Source organism: Choloepus didactylus, chromosome 21 (assembly GCF_015220235.1).
Source record: "Choloepus didactylus isolate mChoDid1 chromosome 21, mChoDid1.pri, whole genome shotgun sequence".
Lineage (NCBI taxonomy): Eukaryota > Metazoa > Chordata > Mammalia > Pilosa > Megalonychidae > Choloepus > Choloepus didactylus.
Genome location: NC_051327.1, coordinates 3,460,949 through 3,483,941, shown reverse-complemented (window position 1 = coordinate 3,483,941; position 22,993 = coordinate 3,460,949). Strand labels below are relative to the sequence as shown.

General features: G+C 39.3%; 1 protein-coding gene across 1 annotated transcript in view; it reads right to left on the bottom strand.

Annotated features, from left to right (window-relative positions):
- Positions 1 to 21,574, bottom strand: part of CDR2 (cerebellar degeneration related protein 2) — a 30,645-nt gene extending 9,071 nt beyond the window's left edge. Inside the window, exons 1-2 of the mRNA XM_037815324.1 lie at positions 21,179 to 21,574; positions 13,465 to 13,577 (exon numbers count right to left, since the gene is read on the bottom strand). Coding sequence (XP_037671252.1) covers positions 13,465 to 13,577; positions 21,179 to 21,260 — 195 coding nt within the window. The 5' untranslated portion in view covers positions 21,261 to 21,574. The remainder of the gene's footprint in view (positions 1 to 13,464; positions 13,578 to 21,178) is intronic.
- Positions 21,575 to 22,993: the final 1,419 nt, after the last annotated feature.

The following is a 22,993-nucleotide window of genomic DNA, read 5'->3' as shown; positions in this document are numbered from 1 at the left end:
TCTAATCTTTGTTATTTCTTTCCTTCTGCTTGCTTTGGGATTAGTTTGCTGTTCTTTTTCTAGTTCCTCTAGAAGTGCAGTTAGGTCTTTGATTTTAGCTCTTTCTTCCTTTTTAACATCAGCATTTAGGGCTATAAACTTCTCTCTCAGCACGCCTTCACTGCATCCCATAAGTTTTGATATGTTGTATTTTCATTTTCATTCATCTTGAGATATTTACTAATTTCTTGCAGTTTTTTCTTTGACCCACCGATTGTTTAAGACTGTGTTGTTTAACCTCCATATTTTGTGAATTTTCCTGTTCTCCACCTGTTAATGATATCCAGCTTCACTGCATAATGATCAGAGAAAGTGCTTTGTATAATTTCAATAGTTTTAAATTTACTGAGATCTGTTTTGTGCCCCAGCATGTGGTCCATCCTGGAGAATGATCCAAGGGCACTTGAGAAGAAGTGCTGCTTCTTCCTGCTGTTTTGGGCTGCAATCTTCTATATATGTCTGTTAGATCTATTTTATTTATCATTTTATTCAAGTTCTCTGTTTCCTTATTGATTCTCTCTCTGGATGTTCTATTTATTAATGAGACTGGTATATTGAAGCCTTCAACTATTATTGTGGAGATGTCTATTTCTCCCTTCAGTTTTGTCAGTGTTTGCGTTAAGTATTTTGGGACACCCTGATTAGGTGCATATATATTTATGATTATTTCCTCTCGGTGGAGTGCCCCATTTACTAATAGATATGTCTTTATCTCTTAAAACATTTTTGCATTTAACATCTATGTTGTCCTATATTAGTATAGCTACCCCAGCTCTTTTTTGGGGTTACCATTTGTGTGGAATATCTTTTTCCAGCCTTTCACTTTCAACCTATTTGTATCCTTAGGTCTAAGGTGACTCTCTTGTAGTCAGCATATAGACAGATAATATTTTTTTATACATCTGCCAATCTGTGTCTTTTGATTGGGGAGTTTAATCCATTAACATTCAATGTTATTACTTTAAAGGCAGCACTTACTTCAACCATTCTATTCTTTGGATTTTATGTCACATTTTATTTTTGTCCTATTTTTATCCTTTTAGTTACTACTACTGAGAGTCATCATTTCTACATTCTCCTTCAAGCTGCTCTCTCCTGTCTTTTTTCAGCCTAAAGAATCCTCTTTAGCATTTCTTGTAAGACAGGGCTCTTGTTAATGAACTATTTCAGCTTCTGTTTATCTGTGAATATTATAAATCCTCCCTCATTTCTGAAGCACAGTTTTGCCGGATAAAGAATTATTGGCTGGCAGTTTTTCTTTTCCATTACCTTAAATACATCATACCTCTGCCTTCTCGCCCCTATGATTTCTGAAGAGAAGTTGATCCTGAATCTAATTAGGCATCCCTTGTATGTGATGGATTGCTTTTCTCTTGCTGCTTTAAGAATTCTCTCTTTAACTTTGGCAGTTGACAGTTTGATGAACGTGTCTTGGAGCGATCTGGATTTACTCTGTTTGGAGTATCTATATCCATGTCTTTCGTTAGAGTTGGGAAATATTTGGCTATTATTTCCTCGAATATTCTTTCTGTCCCCTTTCCCTTCACTTCTCCTTCTGGGACACCCATGACATGTATGCTTGAGACCACACTCAAATTTTCAATTCGTTTCTCCATCTGTTCCTGTGTCTTCTATTTCAGATGTCCTGTCTTCTAGGTTGCTGATCCTTTCTTCTGCCTGTTCAAATCTGCTACTGTATGCCACCAGAGTATTTTTAATCTCATCTTTGTGCTTTTTACTCCCATAAACTGTTATTTTATTTTTCATGTTTTCATATTCTTTATGCTCACCCAGTGTCTTCTTAAAATCCTTTATTTCATAAGACATGTTTTCCTTCATCTCTGTGAATTGGTTTAGATTTGTTTGAACATCTTTGATTAGTTTGTTACAAATTCTGTATTTCTTCCAACTTTTAAATTTATTCCTTTGGGCTGTATCTTCTTGTTTCTTAGTATGGCTTTTAACTTTTTGCTGGTATCTGAGTATCTGATTATCTTGATGAGATTATTCTGAACATTCGTTTCCCTCTCCTGTTGAGGATTTTGTTGTTCACCGAGATTGTGTTAAAGCTCTTCTTTCGTATTTGGTTCCCTAGTACTTCTCAGTCAAAACATGGCCAGGGACCCACGCTAGGGGAACAGACCAGTTCCAGAGAGCCCTGGGGAGACATCCAGGAAAGCAGCTTCCCAAAACTGCACTTTCCTAGCTTGCCCAGCAGATGGTGTTCTTTGGCCAACTATTCCCCACAGCTCTAAAAAAGCATGTACTTTTAGCCCTCTGTCTACCCTGCTTCTGATCTGGGTTGAAACAAGGGTGCAGCAGTTGCCTGTCTGGAAAGAGCCAAGGCTGCAGGACCCAGTGTCCAAATTCACCAGAGAACAGCTGGCTCCGAACTTGGCCACATCCCCGTTTCTGGGGAAGGTGTCTTCCCTGAACTTCCCAGTCCACAGCAGCCCACCAGGCAGGAACTCAACCGGCCAAACACTGCTTGCCTTGAGGATGGGGGATGAGTGCCAGGCTCTGTGATGGAGCGAGTCACTCACCGCAGTTCCTCAGTCTCTTCATCCCACTCTTTCCCGGATGCTGCACAGCATTCCCCTAGTCTCCAGAGCTCCAGAACTGCTGTTTCGGACAGTTTCTGCCTATCTTCTATGTATTTTTGGTGAAGGAGTTAGCACTGCCTCTCCCTATTCTGTCATCTTCCTGGAAGTCTCAGCTTGGTCACCTCCTAAATGCTTTTTTCCAGCTTCAGCTGTTAGCTATTGATACTATTTCACACTCCACCTGGAAATCCTGGCGCTGCTTTGCTCTAAGGAAAGGTCTTCCCTACATAGGGCCTTTCTCTTACTGCCCCCTCTCCTGGGATGGCTCCATCTAACCCTAGAGTCCTTAACCCAGGGCCTATGGATAAAACAGAGTCTGTGGACAGGGTAAAGTTACATCTTCATTTTCATTAACTTCCAATTGAAATTTGGCATTTACTTCAATTATTAATGGAGGCAAAAACACTAGTATTAGGGGTATCTGTGATTTGATCACCAATAAAAATCACAAATATTTTTGTTACACACTACAGAGGCTGAGGAAATCTTGATTTATTGCTCATGCTCATCACTACTTTGAAATTATCAAAGTTTTAGTATGCCACTAGACCTTGGTATTTAATGCGTTAACCAAAAACCCTATATTACAAATTTATTTTTCAATATTTTGATAGGTATTTCAATATACCTCATTCCCTTTGTAATTCTATGTATTTTATGTATTTTAAGGGGTTCACTGAAGACTTCAACAGCCAAAGGGATTCATGATACAAAAAAAGCACTCCAATTATTCTTCAGGCCTCAGTTCACACATAATCTCTTCAGAAGTCTTTTTTCATCACCCAATCTAAAATATTCCTCCGCCCATGGCACCCTATCAATTCCCCTAAAGAGGTTTAACACAACTTATAATCAACCAAATCATTTACTTGTTAATGTTGTCAGCTTCCTAACTCTCCTTGAAAAACCAAAGCTCATATATATATATATATATATATATATATATATATATATATATATATATATATATATATTGTGCTCATTTAGCACAATTCCTGGCACACAGTAGGGACCAGAAAAATAATAGCTGAATGGTAGTTTCTAGACCTCTACTCATAGCAGCTTATTGTGCTTTACCACAAGTGGGACTTCTGAAATGTCTAGAGAGAGATTTAATTGAAAGACTTTAGAAAGGACTTTTGTTTACAGCCCTCTTGGGGCTCGCCAGTAATCTGAAATTCCTACTAGTTACTGTACGGGTCCAAAGTTGCCGCCAGTGGTTTGTTCCGTTCTCATAGGAACATGTTTATTCTTAGAAATTGATACTGGGTCAAGATAATCTATAATCTACTTTCTGACTCTATGAATTTGCTTATTCTGGCTATTGCATGTAATTGGAATCATACAATATTTATCCTCTTTTTGAGTCTGGTTTATTTCACTTAGAGTAATAGGGAAAAGACCCTATTAACCACTAATTCTCTCTTACCTTCCCCATTTATAGATTATTATTCTGCATTTATTCCCATAGCTCCAATACCACTCCCCAGTAATCTGAAATTCCTACTAGTTACTGCATGGGTCCAAAGTTGCTGCCAGTGGTTTGTTCCGTTTTCATAGGAACATGTTTATTCTTAGAAATTGATACTGGGTCAAGATATTATAGATATCAATAACTACGTCCTAACAGCAAAGATAAAATAATCAACTTCTAATAATTAAAAATATGTCCTATGTATATGAGGGACATTTAGAATTTTTATTGTGATACAATAAATAAAACATAAAATGTACCACATTAACCATTTTTAAGTGTACAATTCAGTGGCATTAATTCTTTGTACAATATTGTGCAACCGTCACCACCAAAACTTTACTAAAACTTTTTCATCACCCAAACAGAAACAATAACACCCTACTCATTCCCTCTCTCCCTTGGCCCCTGGTAATCTATAATCTACTTTCTGCCTCTATGAATTTGCTTATTCTGGCTATTGCATATAATTGGAATCATACAATATTTATCTTTTTGTGTCTGGTTTATTTCACTTAGAGTAATATTTTCCAGGTGCATCCATGTTGTAGCATGTATCAGAACTTCATTCCTTTTTATGGTTGAATACTATTCCATTGTATGGATATACCACATTTTGTTTATCCATTCATCTATAGATGGACATTTGGGCTGTGTTCCAGTTTGCTAATGCTGCTATTATGCAAAATATCAGAAATGGATTGGCTTTTATAAAGGGGATTTCTTCGGGTACAAATTTAAAGTTCTAAGGCTATAAAAGTGTCCAAACTAAGGCATCAACAAGAGGATACCTTCACTGAAGGAAGGCCAATGGTGTCCGGAACACCTCTGTCAGCTGAAAAGACACATGGCCATTGTCTCCTGGTCCTTTGCTCCTGGGTTGCATTTCAGAATGGCTTTCTCCAAAATGTGACTCTCAGTTTCTGTGTCTCAGCCTCTGTGCTTCCTTGCTTGGGCTTCTGTCTCTCTTAGCTTCTCTCTGTCAGCTCCTGTGCATCTTTGCTTGTTCTCCCAGGGCATTTCTCTCTAAGCTTCTGGGGGTCCTCTCTTAGCTTTTTGGAGCAGCTTCATCTCTTAGCTTAGCACCTCCAAATGTCTTTCTATCTGCACCTCCAAGCGTCTCCAAGTATCAGTGTCTGTGTCAGCTCTTGAGCTTTCTTAAGTACTCCAGTGAACTAATCAAGACCCACCCTGATGGGTGGGGTCACACATCCATGGAAATAATCTAATCAAAAGGTGCCACCCACAGTTGGGTGGGTCACATCTCCATGGAAACATTCAACCAAAAGGTTCCACCCTAATCAAAAGACTAATAAGTCTGCCCCCACAAGACTGCAGTAAAGAAAATGGCTTCTGTAGGGGAGAGAATAAATTCAAACCAGCACAGGCTGTTTTCACCTTTTGGCTATTGTGAGTAATGCTGCTATGAACCTTGGAATACAAGTAACTGTTACGAGTCCCTGCTTTCAAGACATAACCAAGAGTGGAATTGCTGGGTTCATATATATAATGTTCAATATATACTGTTCAATATACAATGCTTTTTCAATATATATTGTTTTCAATTTTTAATGTTCACATTATAATTGTGGCCAACAAAAAAGAAACAAGCCAATATGCGAATAGGTACAAAGAAGCCATTAAAAATCTAGAGAAAGCTTCCTCGTTTGATATATAAAAACCTGTGATAAATACACAACGAAACCGTTTAGGAAGAACTGGTGGTATTTCAGTCTTAAGAGAACTTGGCTTTAAGGACATTCTCAAGAATGACAGAGAACTTGTTCTCACACGGTAGGAGTCAATCTTATTACATTAAATCAAAGTTAATTAGAAAAGCCCTTCATTTACTCAAAAATTTGTGATGGGTCGGTGACCTACAAAGGAGTCTGACTAAGTTGGCCAGGAACTTAAAAGAAAAGTTACTAGATCTCTAAGCAAACACAACTGTAAAGACGAGGGAACCATATAGAATTTAAGATTTGGTCCCTAAAATTTCAAATCAGTATTTCTCAATTTTTTTTTTTCCCTGAATCTAGAAGGAAACAGGTTAGCTTAGTTTCTGTCATTCATTTAAAGATACATATATACTTCCAATGTTCTAGTTTTCTCAATTCAGAATCTTTGATACACAGCCTCAAATGAATGTGAATGGACTGCCAAGATGCTAAAATTCAAGTGCCAAAAAGAGCTTGAGTACAAAAGCATTTGACACTTCATCCCTCTTTATACAGCCAGCAAGGTAAATTCAACCAGGAAAGTCTTAGACTTGTGTCTATAGCCTACTGGGAATAGAGCCTCACCCCTTCACATGTAGCTGGTACTCACAAATGTCTGAGAAGAATGGCCAACCACTGAACACCAAATTCAGGACAGAGGCCAGCTCTGGGGAGGGCTTCAATGGTATTCGTAATATCTTTCAAAAAATGAAACTATTAAAAAACAGAAAATAATGTGTTGTCAAGGATGTGGAGAAAAAGAAACCTTCATACACTGTTGGTAGGAATATAACATGGTGCAGCTGCTGTGGAAAAAGTCTGTCAGTTCCTCAGAAAGTTAAGTATAGAATTACCATATGACTGGACAATCTCACTTAAAACAGGAACTTTAACAGGTATTTGTACACCAATGACAACAGTAGCATTATTCATAGTAGCCAAAAGGTGTAAACAACTCAAGGGTCAATCAGCAGATGAATGGGTAAATAAAACCTGGTATATATCCATACAATGGAACAGTATTCACCCATAAAAAGAATGAAGTTCTGATACATGCTACAACATGGATGAACTTTGAACACACCATGTTGAGTGAAATAAGGCAGATACAAAAGACAGATATTGTATGATTTCATGTATATGAAATAACTAGAATATGCAAATCATTCCTAGAGACAGAAAATAGAGGAGTTAATACTTAATGAGTACAGAGTTTCTCTTTGGGCAATAGAAAGGTTTTGGTAATACAATACCAGTGAACCGTATATTCAAAAGTGGTTAAAATGGAAAATTTTATGTTGCATATATATTACCACAATTAAAAAAATAATGAAGTAAGTTTGACAAAATATCTGGGTCTAATAAAGGTGACTAGTGGATACATAGGTGTTTACTACTACTTGCACTTTTCTCTATGTCTAAAATTTCAAATTTAAGAAAAAAAAGCATTCTACTGATCACTCTTACTAAACAATCAAAGAACAAATCACTGAGAATCAATATTAAACAAGGCAAAGAGAGACATTTTTAAGCAAAATAGTGGAAAATACAGGAGGAATGTGGGGATGGCAAAAATGTAGGCAAAAATGCTAACATATAGGCAAGAGTATCAAAGTTTAATAAGTGCCTTGGCTTATCTCACATATGTCTTGGAATTTGCCCCAAATATTACATCAACTTTGAGTATAAGGTTCAAGTGTTGCATGAAAGCTATAAATAGGCTAACTTTACAACTGAGGCAAACTTTTGGAAAAGAAAGCAGCAGGATTATAGTAACAACTACATGCAATTACAGAACCCCAACCTGCAATGCAGAAAGAGACACAACCCAAACTAAAACTGCGTGAGGATGGGAAATGTATATGTGAATTATATTGTTTGTTCAAGGCTTGCTCTCATATGTTCAGAAGACAGAGCAATAGATGATGGGTGATAGACAGGGAGGGAGGGAGGGAGGGAAAGAAAGAAAAATGGTGTGACAGGATGTTAAAGTTGGTGGATTGGGGTATCGGAGGAGGGGGCCGGGGTATACTGGAGTTACGTGTGCGGGGTTTGTATTGTTTTTGCAACTGTTCCTGTTAAATTTGAATTTATTTCAAAATAAAATTCAAAAAACAAAACAAAACAAAAAAACAAACAACAAAAAAAAAAACCACAAACCATCCAATAACTGCCAACTGATTAATCCTGTTTAAAAAAAAAAAAAAAAAAACTGCATGAGGAATGAAATGGAAATTTGGCTTTTATGCCATGTTGGAATTATACTTTTGTTAAAATTACAAGACCAAATCCTCTGAATTTGGTATCAAACTGAACTTTCACAGTAGTAAAGAAATGCTTCCTATTACCTGTGTAAAACCTCTTTCCCCGGATTGAGATAATATATTTCCAATGTAGGAAATTTAGAAAATAGAAAGAAAGAAAAAAAAGCAAACATGAATATGAAGAAAATAAAAAACAACCTACAATCCCATTATTAAAAGCTTCGCTTATTTTAAAGATCTACTTTCCAGTAATTCAAAAGGACTTATTTTTTCAGAATTAAGATTCTTTCGTTACTACAGTTCATAAAACATGGATAATTACAACAAACTATGCAACAATTTATACTGTCCAAAATACATCCACTTCCATGATCTCATCCCCTCAACAATCCTGCACCAACGTAGTGCAAACATTATCACCACTTCATATTGAGCAAACAGGATCTGAGAGGTAATTCACATGCTCAGATTAACCGTGGGCTTAAACCTGGATCTCCTAACTACAAGGCCAAGGCCCCCTCCACCTCCTTTAAAATCTCCAGAGTTTAGGAATCACTGGAAGTGCTCTGTAAACTGTTTACCTATCCTCTGTTAATATACTGATTTCAACAAATACTTACTGATTACCTACTATGTGGGAGAGACTGTGAATAAACACAGCAACAGCCCTCCATGTTGCAATGGGAAGTGGAGGAGGAGAGCAAAACAAATTAAGAAGCATAATATACAATAGAATATTGAAAAATACAGTAAAGAAAGCATAAAATGCTTTACAATTTCCAAGGGAGGCATGAACTCTTGAAGGTCAGACTACTGTGAATGATAGGTAACACAACTCTGGAGGGCAGGGGGATAATGTAATGCAAGTGTCCAAGCAGAGAAGTAACACAAAAACATGAGGCTATAGCTGTTTATATGATTGTAGGAAAGTGTAAGTAAACCCAATGGTGTCTGATAGTGTCAGATCTCACTACTCTCCAAAGCAAGTGACTCTATTAAATGTTTTCTTCTCTCCCACCCCTTACCCAGGAGTAAAAAACTTGCTCAGGATCCTAGAAAAATTAGATGCTCAGAAAACACTGAATCAAAGTCAGACAGGCTGGTGAAAGGCATCTCCGAAGTCAGTGGAACCACTGCTTTCAACAGCTCATATATATATATTTTTTTGCATTAAAAATAATGCCTAACACCCCCTGAGGAGCCGGGAGAAAATGCACAAGTGTTGGACTTCCTCACCTGGATTGTTGCTGATGTTCTTGATTTGGTATATCAAGCCTTCTATCTTGGGGCTTGCCCTTGTGGAACTCGTTACTGCAAAGGAGAGGCTAAAACTGCTTATAATTGTGCCTAAGAGTCTCCCCCTGAGCACCTCTTTGGTGCTCAGATGTCGCCCTCTCTCTCTAGCCAACCCAACTTGGCAGGTGAACTCACTGCCCGCCCCCCTATGTGGGATCTGACTCCCAGGGGTGTAAACCTCCCTGGTAATGCGGGATATGACTCCTGAGGATGAATCTGGACCCAACATCGTGGGATTGAGAACATCTTTTGACAAAAAGGGGATGTGAAATGAACAAAATTAAGTTTCAGTGGCTGAGAGTCCAAATGGAGTTGAGAGGTCACTCTGGTGGGCACTCTTACGCCGTATATAGATAACCCTTTTTAGGTTTTAAGGTGTCAGAATAGTTAGAAGTAAATACCTGAAACCATCAAACTGCAACCCAGTTGCCCTGACTCTTGAAGACGACTGTCTAACAATGTAGCTTACAAGGGGTGACAGTGTGATTGTGAAAGCCTTGTGGATCACACTCCTTTTATCCAGTGTATGGATGGATGAACAGAAAAATGGAGACAAATACTAAATGAAAAATAGGGTGGGAGGGGATGATGATTTGGGTGTTCTTTTTTACTTTAATTTATTCTTATTTTTTACCTTTTCTGGTATAAGGAGAATGTTCAAAAAATACATTGGGGTGATGAATGCAGAACTATATGATGGTACGGTGAACAGCTGATTGTACACCACAGATGACTGTATGAAATGTGAATGTATCTCAATAAAACTGAATTAAAAAAAATTTTTTAAAATGATGCCTAACAAAATACCGATCAATTTTTATCAGGATTTTATACTCATAAACAGTTTTTGACAGAATACTTGTAGTTCTATTTCCAAAATACCCTTTTGACAGTTTCCTAGCTATCTAATTATTTTGGGGGTTTTATGCTATATTGTCACCAGTTCTGTACCAACTGCTTTTCATCCACCCTGAGTAGTCTGATCCAGGACCATTCCTCTGGGCTGTCTTTTTAAATCTCTGGGTAGCTGGAAAAGAGCTGACATTTTGGTTTTCAACTGTATATTTTTCTGAATTTTCTAAATTTACAAAATGAACATGTACTACTTTTCTAATCAGAAAAAATCCACAATATACATCTTAAAACATTAGTTTAAAACTTGTATAAGTGATTCCATTTAGATAAAAGTTCAAAAACAGGCTGAGCTAATCTATGGTATTGGAGCCAGATGCTGGCTAGGGGGTGCCGAGCCTGAAGGGGCCGATAATCTTCTCCTTTCTTATCAGGGTGCTGGTTACATGGTTATATTTACTTATGAAAATACATCAAACTCCACACTTAACGATTTGTACTCTTTTCCACATGTATATTATATTTTCACCAAAAAGTTGACTTAAAAGAAAAAAAACTGACTTAAGGTTTAAATTAAGGAAAGAGCCCATAAGGGCTGGTCTAGGGCAGAGCGGAGGGGGCTCCTGAAGGTTGCAATGATAAGAGGTGCATAATGTAAGGAGCTGTCTTCTGGGAGGGAATTAGCCTCCTCAGCTGTCTCATTCCTTCTGTAAGGAATTCTTTGTTTTAGACTATTGGAAAGAGACCTTAGAAATCCTTGTTTCTTAGATGTTTAAGTCTGACAGATACAAACTGAGCAGGCAGTAAGGCCAGGATGTGGGTATCCCCTGGCTGGAAGTAGGTTTAGGTGACCATCAGTAAGGCTTACTCATCTCATTTCCTCTCATTCCTACTTCCTCTCATGCAGTGATTTAAAAACAAAAGCAAAAACAAACCACCATTCATTTCTTTATGAAGGTGGTCCTAGAAAGAAAGAAGAAAGCCAATTGTGATGGTGAGGAAGAAATGTAAAACAATGAATGTTCTTAGCCAAAAATCAATTTTGGATAAACAGTAAAATGATTAAGTTGTGCAGTCCTTAGATCTATGAACCAGTGGACCAATTTTGGATAAAGAGTAAAATGATAAGTTGTGCAGTCCTTAGATCTATGAACCAGTGGACCACATGCCCTATTACAGAAACAAGAGATTCATGAAAATGTTTTCAAAAGTACTTGAGGCTAAATTTATTTTAATATCTTTATACAGTTATTTAATTTCATTTTATTTAATCATTAAGGTCTAAAATGGGTAATTTCCAATATGCCCTGCAACATCTTACAAACAGTAGATCGTCAAGTTTTACTTGTGGATTTGGAGACTCTTAAAGGTTTCTGGATTCTTCCAGAGTGTCAACAATCTGTCTTAACTGTATAATCCTCCTCAATACCACAGATAAGGAAACAAAGGTAGAAAGATAAGCAAACATCCAATCACAGGGCAATTGTGTTTGCATTCTCCTAATCAAAAGGCATCATTCTTCCTAAACATGCAAATATTTGGACTTTTTTTCATCTATATGTAGAAGATATGCTAAAATAAATATTTGCTTTTATGTTCTGATGTAGAGATTTATTTTTGCTTTCAAAAGAAACATCAATACATGTATTAAGACTACCTTTATACCCAAATACATATAAATGTACCTCAGAGAATATGATAGTCTTCATGTATATGCCCTATGATCACTGCTTTATGAAATCTTCCCATGAATTGAAAAACAAAGTGTATGAAACAAAGTAGGAAAGAGTTCCTGACCATGTATAATGTTTGACTAGTTTAAAAATGCCTGCTTTTGATGCATTCTTCGGTTTCTGGCAACTCTACAACTCGTTACATTTAATTTAGGGTACAGCATGTTCTATGCTCTTTTGACATAGAATATGCTAAAACGGAACTGGTGACTTCAATATTATTACAGGATACACCTTCCTGGAATTATAAAAGTACATTTCAGTGACATCATTGGCTCAATTCACAAATCCTATTGAAGATGGAGGGTCTATTGTATACACCTCAATTATGGTAACTAATGAATACTGCGGTCATAAATTTTCCTGAGTTTTGATGATAGACTTTTATTTGTTCCAGAGTTGAAATTTGTAAGGAGATTGCTTTGAAGGCAGGGACTGTATAATTCTACTCCTTTGAATTCCTAGCACCTGGTTCAGAATATAACCAGAGCTCAATAGGTGGTGATCATGATGAACTGCTTCACTGTTCTACCAGCTTTTATATTTTCTGCATATATAACACAAGAGTCCTGGTTCTACTGTACTATACTGGGGAGGAAATGTAATTTAATTTAATGTGAAACTTTTTTTGCAGGAGTAGGGGAAGGCCTGGAGTGGAAACAAAGGTGTTCTGATTGGACAACCATCTTGTTAACATACACAATGATCATCTTCACTGTCAACGGCCTTCTTCACATAACTGGACTACTTTAATGGAATCACTTGCAGGACATTCATTTTAAAGTCTGCACCTAGCATCTTTTCATTTCAGTTTGTTAAACTAGGCAGAGTAATATTTTAATGATAAAATGTCCAGCATAAATGTAAAGAAAACAAGATCATAGCAGGGATAATCAAACATCTATTTATGATTAATTCTTTGAATGTCATGAGGAGTTTAAAACACCTTATGAAATCACGTAGTATGCCTTTTTTTTTTACTTTTTATCTAAACTGAAATTTATTTGGTATTTGGTATAGGGAGGGAGATGCAGTCCAGAAGGGGAACACAGGGAGCTTCAGCAGCGTGGTAGTTGTTTCTTGAGCTGGGCAGTGGGTACATGGTGCTCGTCGTATTATTCTTTTATAATGTTTGTATATCTTACACCCTGCATAATAAATTTTTTTAAAAAGGAAAAAACCTGAAAACTACGTATACTATTCACAGCTTTATTCTGTTTCACATACTGGTAAATACTGGACCATTTACTTCTAGTAAAGGCCAATGAGAGAAATCTCTCCTCCATAATAGACTTATGTGTTAGGAAAGCTTAAAGTAAGCATACCTCAACCTCTCTGACTTCCCCAATGGTTCTTATTCTCAAATAAGTCTGTGTTAGAAATTAAATGTGGCCTTTAATTACAAGTGTTCATTTTAGCAGTGTATGGTTGGTACAACAGCAGCAAGATGCCACACCTCAAAGTGTAACTCACTGAGAAAATTACCTCAATTTCCTGTAACTGCTCCTGATTGGTTGTATACATCTGCTGAAGAGAATCCTCCAACTCTGTGTTCCGATCCAGTAATGTCTTCCCAAGTTCAGCAGCAAGTTGGAGATCTAGCACAACAACTGAATCTTAGAATAACATGAATGATCTCACTTCAACATCTTATATAACCCATTCCTTAACATAAGAACAAACCATAAGTAATCCGTAAGGTTTAAGTCAGATCACAATGGAAGGAGGAATGATATAGAAGGAAACCTGAGTTCTACTAAAAATTCAGATAAACTGGGGCCTTCTATCAAGTAAAGTACTCTCTTATAAACTCTTACTTGTAAGATAAAAAAATAGTAATCCACTTTATGGTGATGTATTCATTAGGCTCAGGAATGATCATTCAGCATTGTAACTTCTAAGATAGTAACTACTTGCTGTTGGAATGTACTTATTCATATCCTGACAGTCTACTTTTTTTAGATGCTTAAATAGACCAAATGAATTGGGACCACAATTAGCCCCTTCTCACCCCAAAGTAATTTCTCCTCTTTGGATGAACCCTTGTGCCAAAGCCCAAGTAGATCTTTAAATAATCTCTAAAGTTGCCATGAATCTGGCTGCTGTGAATGAACTGCCAAAGCAGTCTGTTATAGATCCTGGCCTCCTAAGGGGACTAAAAATTATTAACTTGAGAAAAGGAAAAATACATTAGTAATAAGAACACTGTTCTGGGCCTCTAATCTTTTTCTACTTCTCTTACATCCCTCCAAGATGAGCAAACTAGATACACAATGCAGCAGTACTGTTTGTAAGGCAATTACATGTCAGTAGCTCATACTTCCCTTTAGCACAGAGCCATATTTCTATTCCACACCTCATTTTCCAGCCTTCTTAAGCCAAATATGCACGTAAGACAGGATTTGTTTATATTATACACAATCTTAGAAATGAGAATTTAAAGCAATACAAAAAAGTACACCAGTTCTAATAAAGTTTTTTTTTTTTGCAATACTGAACTGCGTTATAAATTTCATGAAGACGTTCTTTGAAAAAGTGGGAAATGCATGAACTCTGAGGAAGAAGATCTGAGGTCCACTTTTGACTACCACTTATCAGATGAATACTTCCAATATGGCGACTTTAAAGGTCCCTACGCTTAGTATTCTTGTCTAGAGATGACTGCTCTGTCAATATAAGATCGTGAAACTCAAATGAAATAATACACAAGGAAACACTTTATCAGCTGCAATAGAAAGGCAACGTATGATTATTACTCACTGATTCACAAATAAATGCTTTTGTTGCTAAACACTATGCCAAGCTCTGGCTATACAAAAGTGAATAAAACGGACGAGGTTCCTGCTCTCTTGACATACCCAGATCAGTGGGGAAGCCAGACAGTAAATAAATAAACTTACAAATTGTGATAAGCACTATTCACTCACACATTCAATGATACCAGACTCTGCTCTTGGCACTGGAGATGTAAGAATGAGTAACACAGATAAAAAATTCCCTACCCTCATGAAGCTTACATTCTAGTGGGAAAAACAGTATGATAAATAAAATATCTGAGATAGCAGAAAGTGCTAAAGAGAAAAAATAAAGCAAGAAAGGCAGAAAGAAAGTGTGTGGACAAGGGTGATATTAGAATCAAGATGTGAAGAAACTGAGTAAGCAACCCACGAAGATGTATCTAGGGAAACAGCATTCCAGGCAGAGGAAAAAAAAAGTGCAAAGGCCCTGGGGAAGAAGCATGACTGAAGTTAACAGGAGGCCAGTGGGGCTGGAGCAAAGTGGTGGTAGGGGTGGAAGAGGAGACAAGCCACATGGGTTACAAAGGGAGTCAGCTTGTGTAGGGTCTAACTAAGGAAGTCAAGCTTTTGGCTTTTACTCTCCGAGATGGAACCCAGTGGAGGCTTTTGCAGGATCACTCTGGCTGCTGTATAAACAGATGGAAAGCGACAAGGGTAGAAAGAGGGTGGCTGGTTAGGAGGAAACTGAAACCATCTGGTGAGGTGAGATGATGGTAGCTTGGACCATGTGTTAGAAATGGAGATGGAGAGAAGGGGTCTGACTCAGGAAATGTTCTAAAGTAGAGCTAAAAGGATTTGATAGACCAACTGAATGTCGAGTGTAAAAAAGAAAAGGAAAAAAAACCTGGATTTGTTGATAATGAACAGGGGCCTACTTTACAAAGGGAGGTCAAAGTCCTCTCTGAGGAGACATTTAACTAAAGCTGGAATGATGAGAAGGATCTTGCCTTATGAAGAGCCAGGCAGAGGCCCTGTGTCAGGAGAGAACTTTTCATAGTCTACGATCTGACAAAAAGCCAGTGTCATAGAAACAAGAGAGGGAACGTTAGTATGAGAAAGTTGCAGAAGTAGGCAGGGATGAGATCATAAAAGATTTTGTAGGTCATGGTAAAGAAAGCTTGAATTTTATTCTAGGTATGGTGAGAAGCCATTTCAGTTAATGTCATAAATATAAAGATTTATCATAAAAGCAAGGAACTTTTAAAACTTCATTTTTAGAGGTTGACAAATAGGGTTTAACATCTGTCCACTACAACTTGCATTAAAACTCAACCTCAAATGAGTGGTAAAAGAAGAACAACTTTTGTTACCTAGCAATGTCCCTTCAAGTGCATTAGTCTGCTTGGTTAGTTTTTCCTCATTAGGGGAAAAACAAAAAACAAACAAACAAACAAATCTACCACACACTACTCCAACTCATTTAAAACATTTTATGCCCATGTTAAATAAAACAATACACTGCTAGTAAATGAGGTGTTAAAATATGCTCTCATGATTTAATAGTAACAATGTCTACTACTGGCATACATTAAGACTTCCAATAAGTCTGAAATAATATCTTGTGTTCACATGACACAGAACCTTTACGCACAGCTCAATGCATTCAAGAGACATTCATCTTTCTATCTTCACAAGGTCCTCAGCCCTATTTTTCAGATGAGTCAAGTCAAAGTACAAAGATATTAACTGACCTGATCTAATCTTCAAGGTAAGTCACAGGTAAGACAGAAACTACTCGGTTGTCAGGCTGTAACTCTCACAATCATCTATTCCATCCAAATTTAAGTCTATCAAAAGGGGTGCCCACACACTTTAAGAGTGAGAGTACAAATTTCCCAAGCTGAGATACTTAATCTTTTCCACTTGTTTTCAGAGTCGGCGATGAGAAACTAGAGTTGATATATCTGGGTTTTTCTGCCAGCTATACAACCCCAGGCAAGTTAATATCTTGTTTTCACCAACTGAAGAAGAAACTATGTATGTATAGCTGAAGATGTTCCAGAAATAATTACTTTATACTCACAGCGTGAGTAATCTATATACACAGACCCACATACATGCCCCCACACTGTATTAATGGCAAAGCATAAAAACATTCCCTAGATGTAATCTCTCCTTCCCTCCTGTCATAAAGTGGTAAGTAATTCCCCACTGGGAAGGACCAGGGACTTACAAAGATGTTCCTACCTAGCAATCAAAACCTGAGCCGAAACTTCTTCCAGAATCAAGAGTAACTTGAGACCATCATCAACCACTTTCATTCAGTTATGAAACTACCTATCCTACGTAATATGCAGCCAGTAGCATCTTCACTGCTCCTACTGTTGCAGAAATGCCAAGAATAGTGCTCTTCCAGCAAACAGCAAACAAAAAAGAATGGGACTTATCCTTATCTCCATCCTTATTTCCAGTTAAAGCCTCAACCTGGTTCAGTAACCTGAAGTCTCATAGTCTCCTAAATATTTCATAAGATGTTTAGGATAAAATTTTAGCAAGATAAGTCTCAACTACAAGAAAGCACCTGTGAAGTCACACTGTATAATAGGATATTACTTCACCTGTTAGTTTAAAGACTAGGGTCTTTTTCTGGCCTTTCAAAAAGTTCTTTTCCTGTTGTGTAGCATCTGGCTTCCATAACCAAAATAAGCCAAAAGTTGGCAGGAAGCCCAAGAAGGCTTTCTAAATAATTAGTGGAGGGAATGGGAGAATATTGAATGTCCTTTATATTTTTGATTCAGGCAAAAAAGAAAAGGAAACAATCTCATTTTGAAGCATTGTGCATTTGTTTATCTCTATTTTACAATAAGAAGTTGGCTCTTCTAAATCCCATTGAACTGCCCTAAGCAGCCACTGAGATATTCTATACATTTACTTTAGATTTGGGAATTATAACGTATCAGTACTTTCATGTGTTTAATATTCAACAATCTTTGCAAATGATAATATTCTCTTTTAATGGTGTAAGACTGTCGGCTTTAAACAGATACTCAATTTAGCTCTATGCCTTAAGCAAAAAATTACATAACAGCAAGAATGATTTTTTTAACATGACCTTTCTTCCAGAATTTTGAAACCTTTAAATCTTTCTGCTATTATATTTTTCTCATTTTACTTCAATTTCATTAAAAAATGCAAGGACAACCTATTTCCACATTAGCTGTAGCCTGTAGCAGTAATTCAATAACATTAAGACTGAAAGCTTTTCCTATTACAAATTCAAATGTGTCATTTGGTGACGCTTCTGTGTAACTCCCGTTGCCAACGTTACTATAATTGGGAAAGCAAAAAAACTGGAATATAAACATGAAGAAAAATGATAGTGTCAGTTTTAATGACCCACCAAACAGTGATTCAGCAAAGAAGTTGCACATGAGATGTACTCATTAAAACAAACAAACAAACAAACAAACAGAAATCTTAGGATTCCTTTAAACTAAGATTTCAATTACCCAGTCCATATATCAGAAACCTTAATCTTTACTCTAAACTTGCACAGTTCATGAAATGACAATTATAATAGCAGCTGGTAGAAAAGAAAATCCAGCCTCTTTAGTCTTTCCACCTTGTTCTCAGGGACACATTTCAAAGCAAGCCCCATCATTACCTGCACAGAAGGCTCCTCTGTCCAGAAAGGACTTTACCCACAGAGATTACTGTCAGTATTCTTACTGCGCTGACTCAGGCCTCTCACAGAACATACTCTTTTTATCAGTGTTTTATAAAAGTAAAGGGTTTTCTCCTTCTACCAGCACACAGCTTTACATGTTTCTAACAAGGTATGAATAGTAGAACAGAGTCTACTGAGATTAGAATTTTTCAGCAATTTTAATTTTAAAATGACTGCCCCAAAAAACTTTCACACAAAGACTCAAATCTACTTACATAATGGTTTATACTGTTAAAGGAAAAAAAGTATTTTGTAGTTCTAAGACTTTGAGAAAGCGATCTTAGAAAGTTGTTTGAAGCACCTCTCTCCAAGCAGCCTTGCTTAGCAAAACTGATAATGAAGATATATATATAAAAAAAAGCGTACAGCTGCCTGCACACGATCAACTCCTACTACACCTGCTTAATGGACAGGCCTGCTCACAGACTTCATTCAACATCAAGTATCTGTAGAGGGCCTACTATATGCCAGGCATACAGTGAGAAATTCCATGAGGCAACATTTCCAGGCTGTCTAGGGAGCATGTCCTAAGAACGTCCACTGATAAGAGTATAGATGCTGTCTATCATATCCTGTCCTCAGTTGTGGCCCCAGTGCCTAGATAAATACCTGGTACAGAGTAGATAATAAATATTTGTGAACTGAACAAATTTTAAAATCCTTTAGAAGTTTAGGAGTTAGTTAACATATAACTTATTTGTTAACTAACAATATTTGTTAGTAATATACAGGATAAAGATATCCACATATGCACACTGCAGCCCTCACTGCTTTACAGGCCACATTCCTTAGTGATCGTTGTTGGAATTTCACATCTTCTATTCCTACTCCTCACACTTTACAGGGTAATGTTACGATAACAGATGTTAAGAGCACTTTGAAAAGCACAAAACAAATCCCAAACACAAACTGGCATTAAGGAGGTTTGGAACTGTGTCCTTTAAGGTTCTGTTTAAATTTGAAGATCTGACAGCTCTAGTTTGATCAAAGAGGTTAAAGAAAACTCCACCTGTAACCTGTTCACGCTGCATTTGCTTTTCAGTACACTGAACTATTACAATGGGTTATCCTTAACAACGACGGGGAAAGTGCAGTGTAGACTTAGGCCCCTGAAGGAAGAGAGCCATGAAAACAGCAATCCTGTGGGAGTTGTTTCAGTCTGGTTCAACAAATATTAATCAAGCTTCTCTTATGTGCTTCTCTTATGTGCTTCGTGTTATACTAGATGCCAGGGATTCCAAAAAACGAGAGAGACCTGGTCCCTGCCCTCTATGCCCTTACAGATTTATGCATCTTATATACCAGAAAGAAAAACATTCAGCGTCGATTATACAAACTTCTTACTATATTAAAGACAAATGGTGCAACTGCACAGTGATTGCCTCATTAACCTTGAAGAAAGTATCAAACTAGGCCATCAATCCTTATGGGGAAATTAGAAAACAGGTTTGTTAAAATTTAAGACAAATCTGTCTTGTGGACATAGAGAATGTGAGCGCAAATACTGTGGGGCACTGCTCCCAGCATACTGATTTTAGAAATCTCCTTCCCAAAGCAGGCACACTTGTTGTATTTCCTTCTCCTAAGTACTAGTTATTCAAGTTTACATTCCTTGTGGTTTGTCCCCCCAAATTAACCACTTAGTATGTACAGACATCATGATTATTTAATATTCAACTAAATGAGATGTTCATTTTTACTGCAAGTTTAGAGCGGAAAAAAAATGGATTTACACAGATTTGCAGAAACAGCAGAAGCCTGAAAAAAATTCCTGAGGATTATTCAGCACTCAGTATAGTGAGTAAGAATGTTTGCTTTGGAGATTGAATTGGCATCCTAGTTCCCTCCAGTACAGTCTCCTCCACCTCCAAAGTGCTGTCAGGAGGATTAAATGAGCATCTGTGTTAAGGACCTGCCAGCGCCTAGCACATACTTAAGGTCCCTCCTACTGCTAGCTCCCCTTGGCAATATGCCAAAAAGGGACCACTGGCTCCAAAGTGAAGGCCAATCGAAGATGTTTCCTTGGAGGCACGGTCAGCAAGGCCTCCAAGGCAGGCCAAGCTAGGAATGCAGGCTTTTAACCGAAACCTGGATGTACAAACTGAAGGAGGAGGAGGGAGAGGCAGAAGTGCCAAGTCAGTTCATTGGGCATCTGGTGGACTATGCATAAACATTTCTTTCTTAAAACACTTTAACACCCAACTGAAAAACCTGTAACCCGGTTGGTTAAGGAAGAGACAAGGGTTTGGGCAGTGACTCCTACTCCACGTTCTGAGAGGCCACGGAACCGTCTTAGCTTCCTTTTTCCTCTCTGGGAAAACAGGGATGGCCAAAATTACTCCCTCCAAGCGTGTGGGGTGCGGCTGGAAGGAGAGCAGGTCCCACTGCCCAGGGATGCTACTGACAACCGCAGGGCTCCGCGCGGGCCGTCAAGAGCCTCATCACAGCCCAGGGGCGCCGCGCCCACAGGAGCCGTCCTGGGCTCGGCCACTCACTGTGGCTGAATGGATGGCCGGGACGATTAAATAATCTAGTCTTCGTGAGAGCTTAGAGCAGCGCCCCGCGCACAGTTAGCCCTCGACAGCGCTCTTGGGGAGCATTATTATTTCTGCGCCAACACCCGGGGCGGGACAGGCGGGCTCCGCGGCTCCTTCACCGGGCGGCCGGGGGCGAAAGCAACTTTTAAAACACAGTTCGGCAGCCAGCAGCCTCCCCGCCGCCCCCACCCCCTCACCTTGCTGGAGGTCCTGGTGGTCGTACCACGGCTCGTCCTCCTTCAGTTCGAATTCCTCCTCCAGCAGGTTTTCCGCCAGCATCTCGGCCGGGTCCTGCGAGGGCAGCGGCCCCCGCCGCCGCCGACCCGCTTCAGCCGCTGCCCCTGGCTCGCCCCCGGCCCCGCCGCCGTGAGCCAGAGCCGTCCCAGGGAGGGACCCGCCGCCACCGAGGCTCCGTCAGAGCCGCCCGCCGCCCGGCTTCCTAGCCCGCCTTGCGCCGCCCAATGGCCCCAACGACCCGCACCCCAGACGGCTCCACGAGCCGGCTCCTGACGCCGCCGCCGCCGGGCCCAACGTGGCACTTTGGCAGAACCCTCCCCGACCGGGGCTGCGATTCAAACCCCGGCGGCGCTTCGGCCAATCGCGAGCGGGCCACCGGCCGAGTGGCGGCAACATTGTCCAATCACGTCTCGCCGCTTGCCCGCGGCTCTCCCAGTCTTGAGGGACGGTAGCCAATGGCGCCTTTGAAAGAAACAAAGAAGGCGGGAAGATAAGCCGTGCGTCCGAGAGGCCTCGCTCCCTGCCCTGCTCTGTGGGGCTGTTGGGCGTGGGTCCGAGGTCGTGGGGTGCCGAGGCGGCCTGTGGTGGGTGAGCCGCCAGCTCGCCAGCCGATCAGCCAGTCACTGCACCCGGCTGCCGGAGGGAGGTCGGGAGGGCTTCGTGGGTGTGAGGGGCGAGGTGTCCGGCCTCTGAGCAGCGGGGGTGGTCGTGGGTCCTCTTTCATGGGGACAGAAGGCGCGAGGGGTGCCCGGATCCCGAGGACCGCCGCCTGGCTGCCCCTTGTCTTTTGATTCTTGGGTTTGCTCTCGTCGAGGCGGGAAAATTAAGGGTCGTTCGGGAGTTTGGAGCTGAGGGAGACACTCTGGCTGTTAGCTGTGTTTTCCTTTACGTATGTGCGCTTACCCCCACCTCCCCTGGGAATTTTCCTCACGCCCCCTAAAGCTGTGTGTCCCAGACCCACTTGAGAATCGGGGTGGGGTAGGGTGTAGGTGGATCTATCGCCTCAGGAAAATAGTTGCATGTACTTTTTCATATGATTTTTTAAAAAGTCCGTAGGTCACAAATCAAGCATCTGGGCCCCTGATATTGCACTCGGAAAGGAGAGAATGCAGCCTGGGTACTTGATGGCTGCCAAGGCAGTAAACGCTGCTGGCGAAGACAAAATGAATATTGCTTATGGGTTATCAGCTTTTAGCATCATCAAGTAGCTAAAACACGTAACCCTTAAATGGGGTGACAAACTAGAAGATAGGTTTTATCAGTCTTGATGTAAAGGTACAGGTGAGAGAAGGAGGGGAAGACAGCATCGACTTACGTGACAGAGTGGGCCTCCACCGATACTGTCTAACGTTTATGGAACAAAAATAGAGGTTTTATTTTATGTTGTATTAATTAAGGATTGTTTCTAGAAGAATTTAAGGTAACAACTATCAGAAATTAGGTGAGAGGGAAGAGAAGGTGTGGTGTTAGCCAATTAAGTCCTGAATCCCTAGACAATACCTTACATTGATAATATAATAAATAGTTTTCAACCATGTGGAGATAACTACCAGAACTAAAATGGGAAACAGTTCAAAGTTTGCTGGAGGAGAGGGCTGGAGCTGGAGATTTTTGCTTTTTTATTATAGGTTTCTCTGTGATCTTGTGTGTATGTGCATGTGTGCATGTGGGCACTTACACTTGAGCACACATTACTGTGATAAAAAAATACGGGAAATTGTAGGGAAGGAGTTACAGATTCTCAAGCTACTTTTGTTTTCCTGTATAAAGAAATA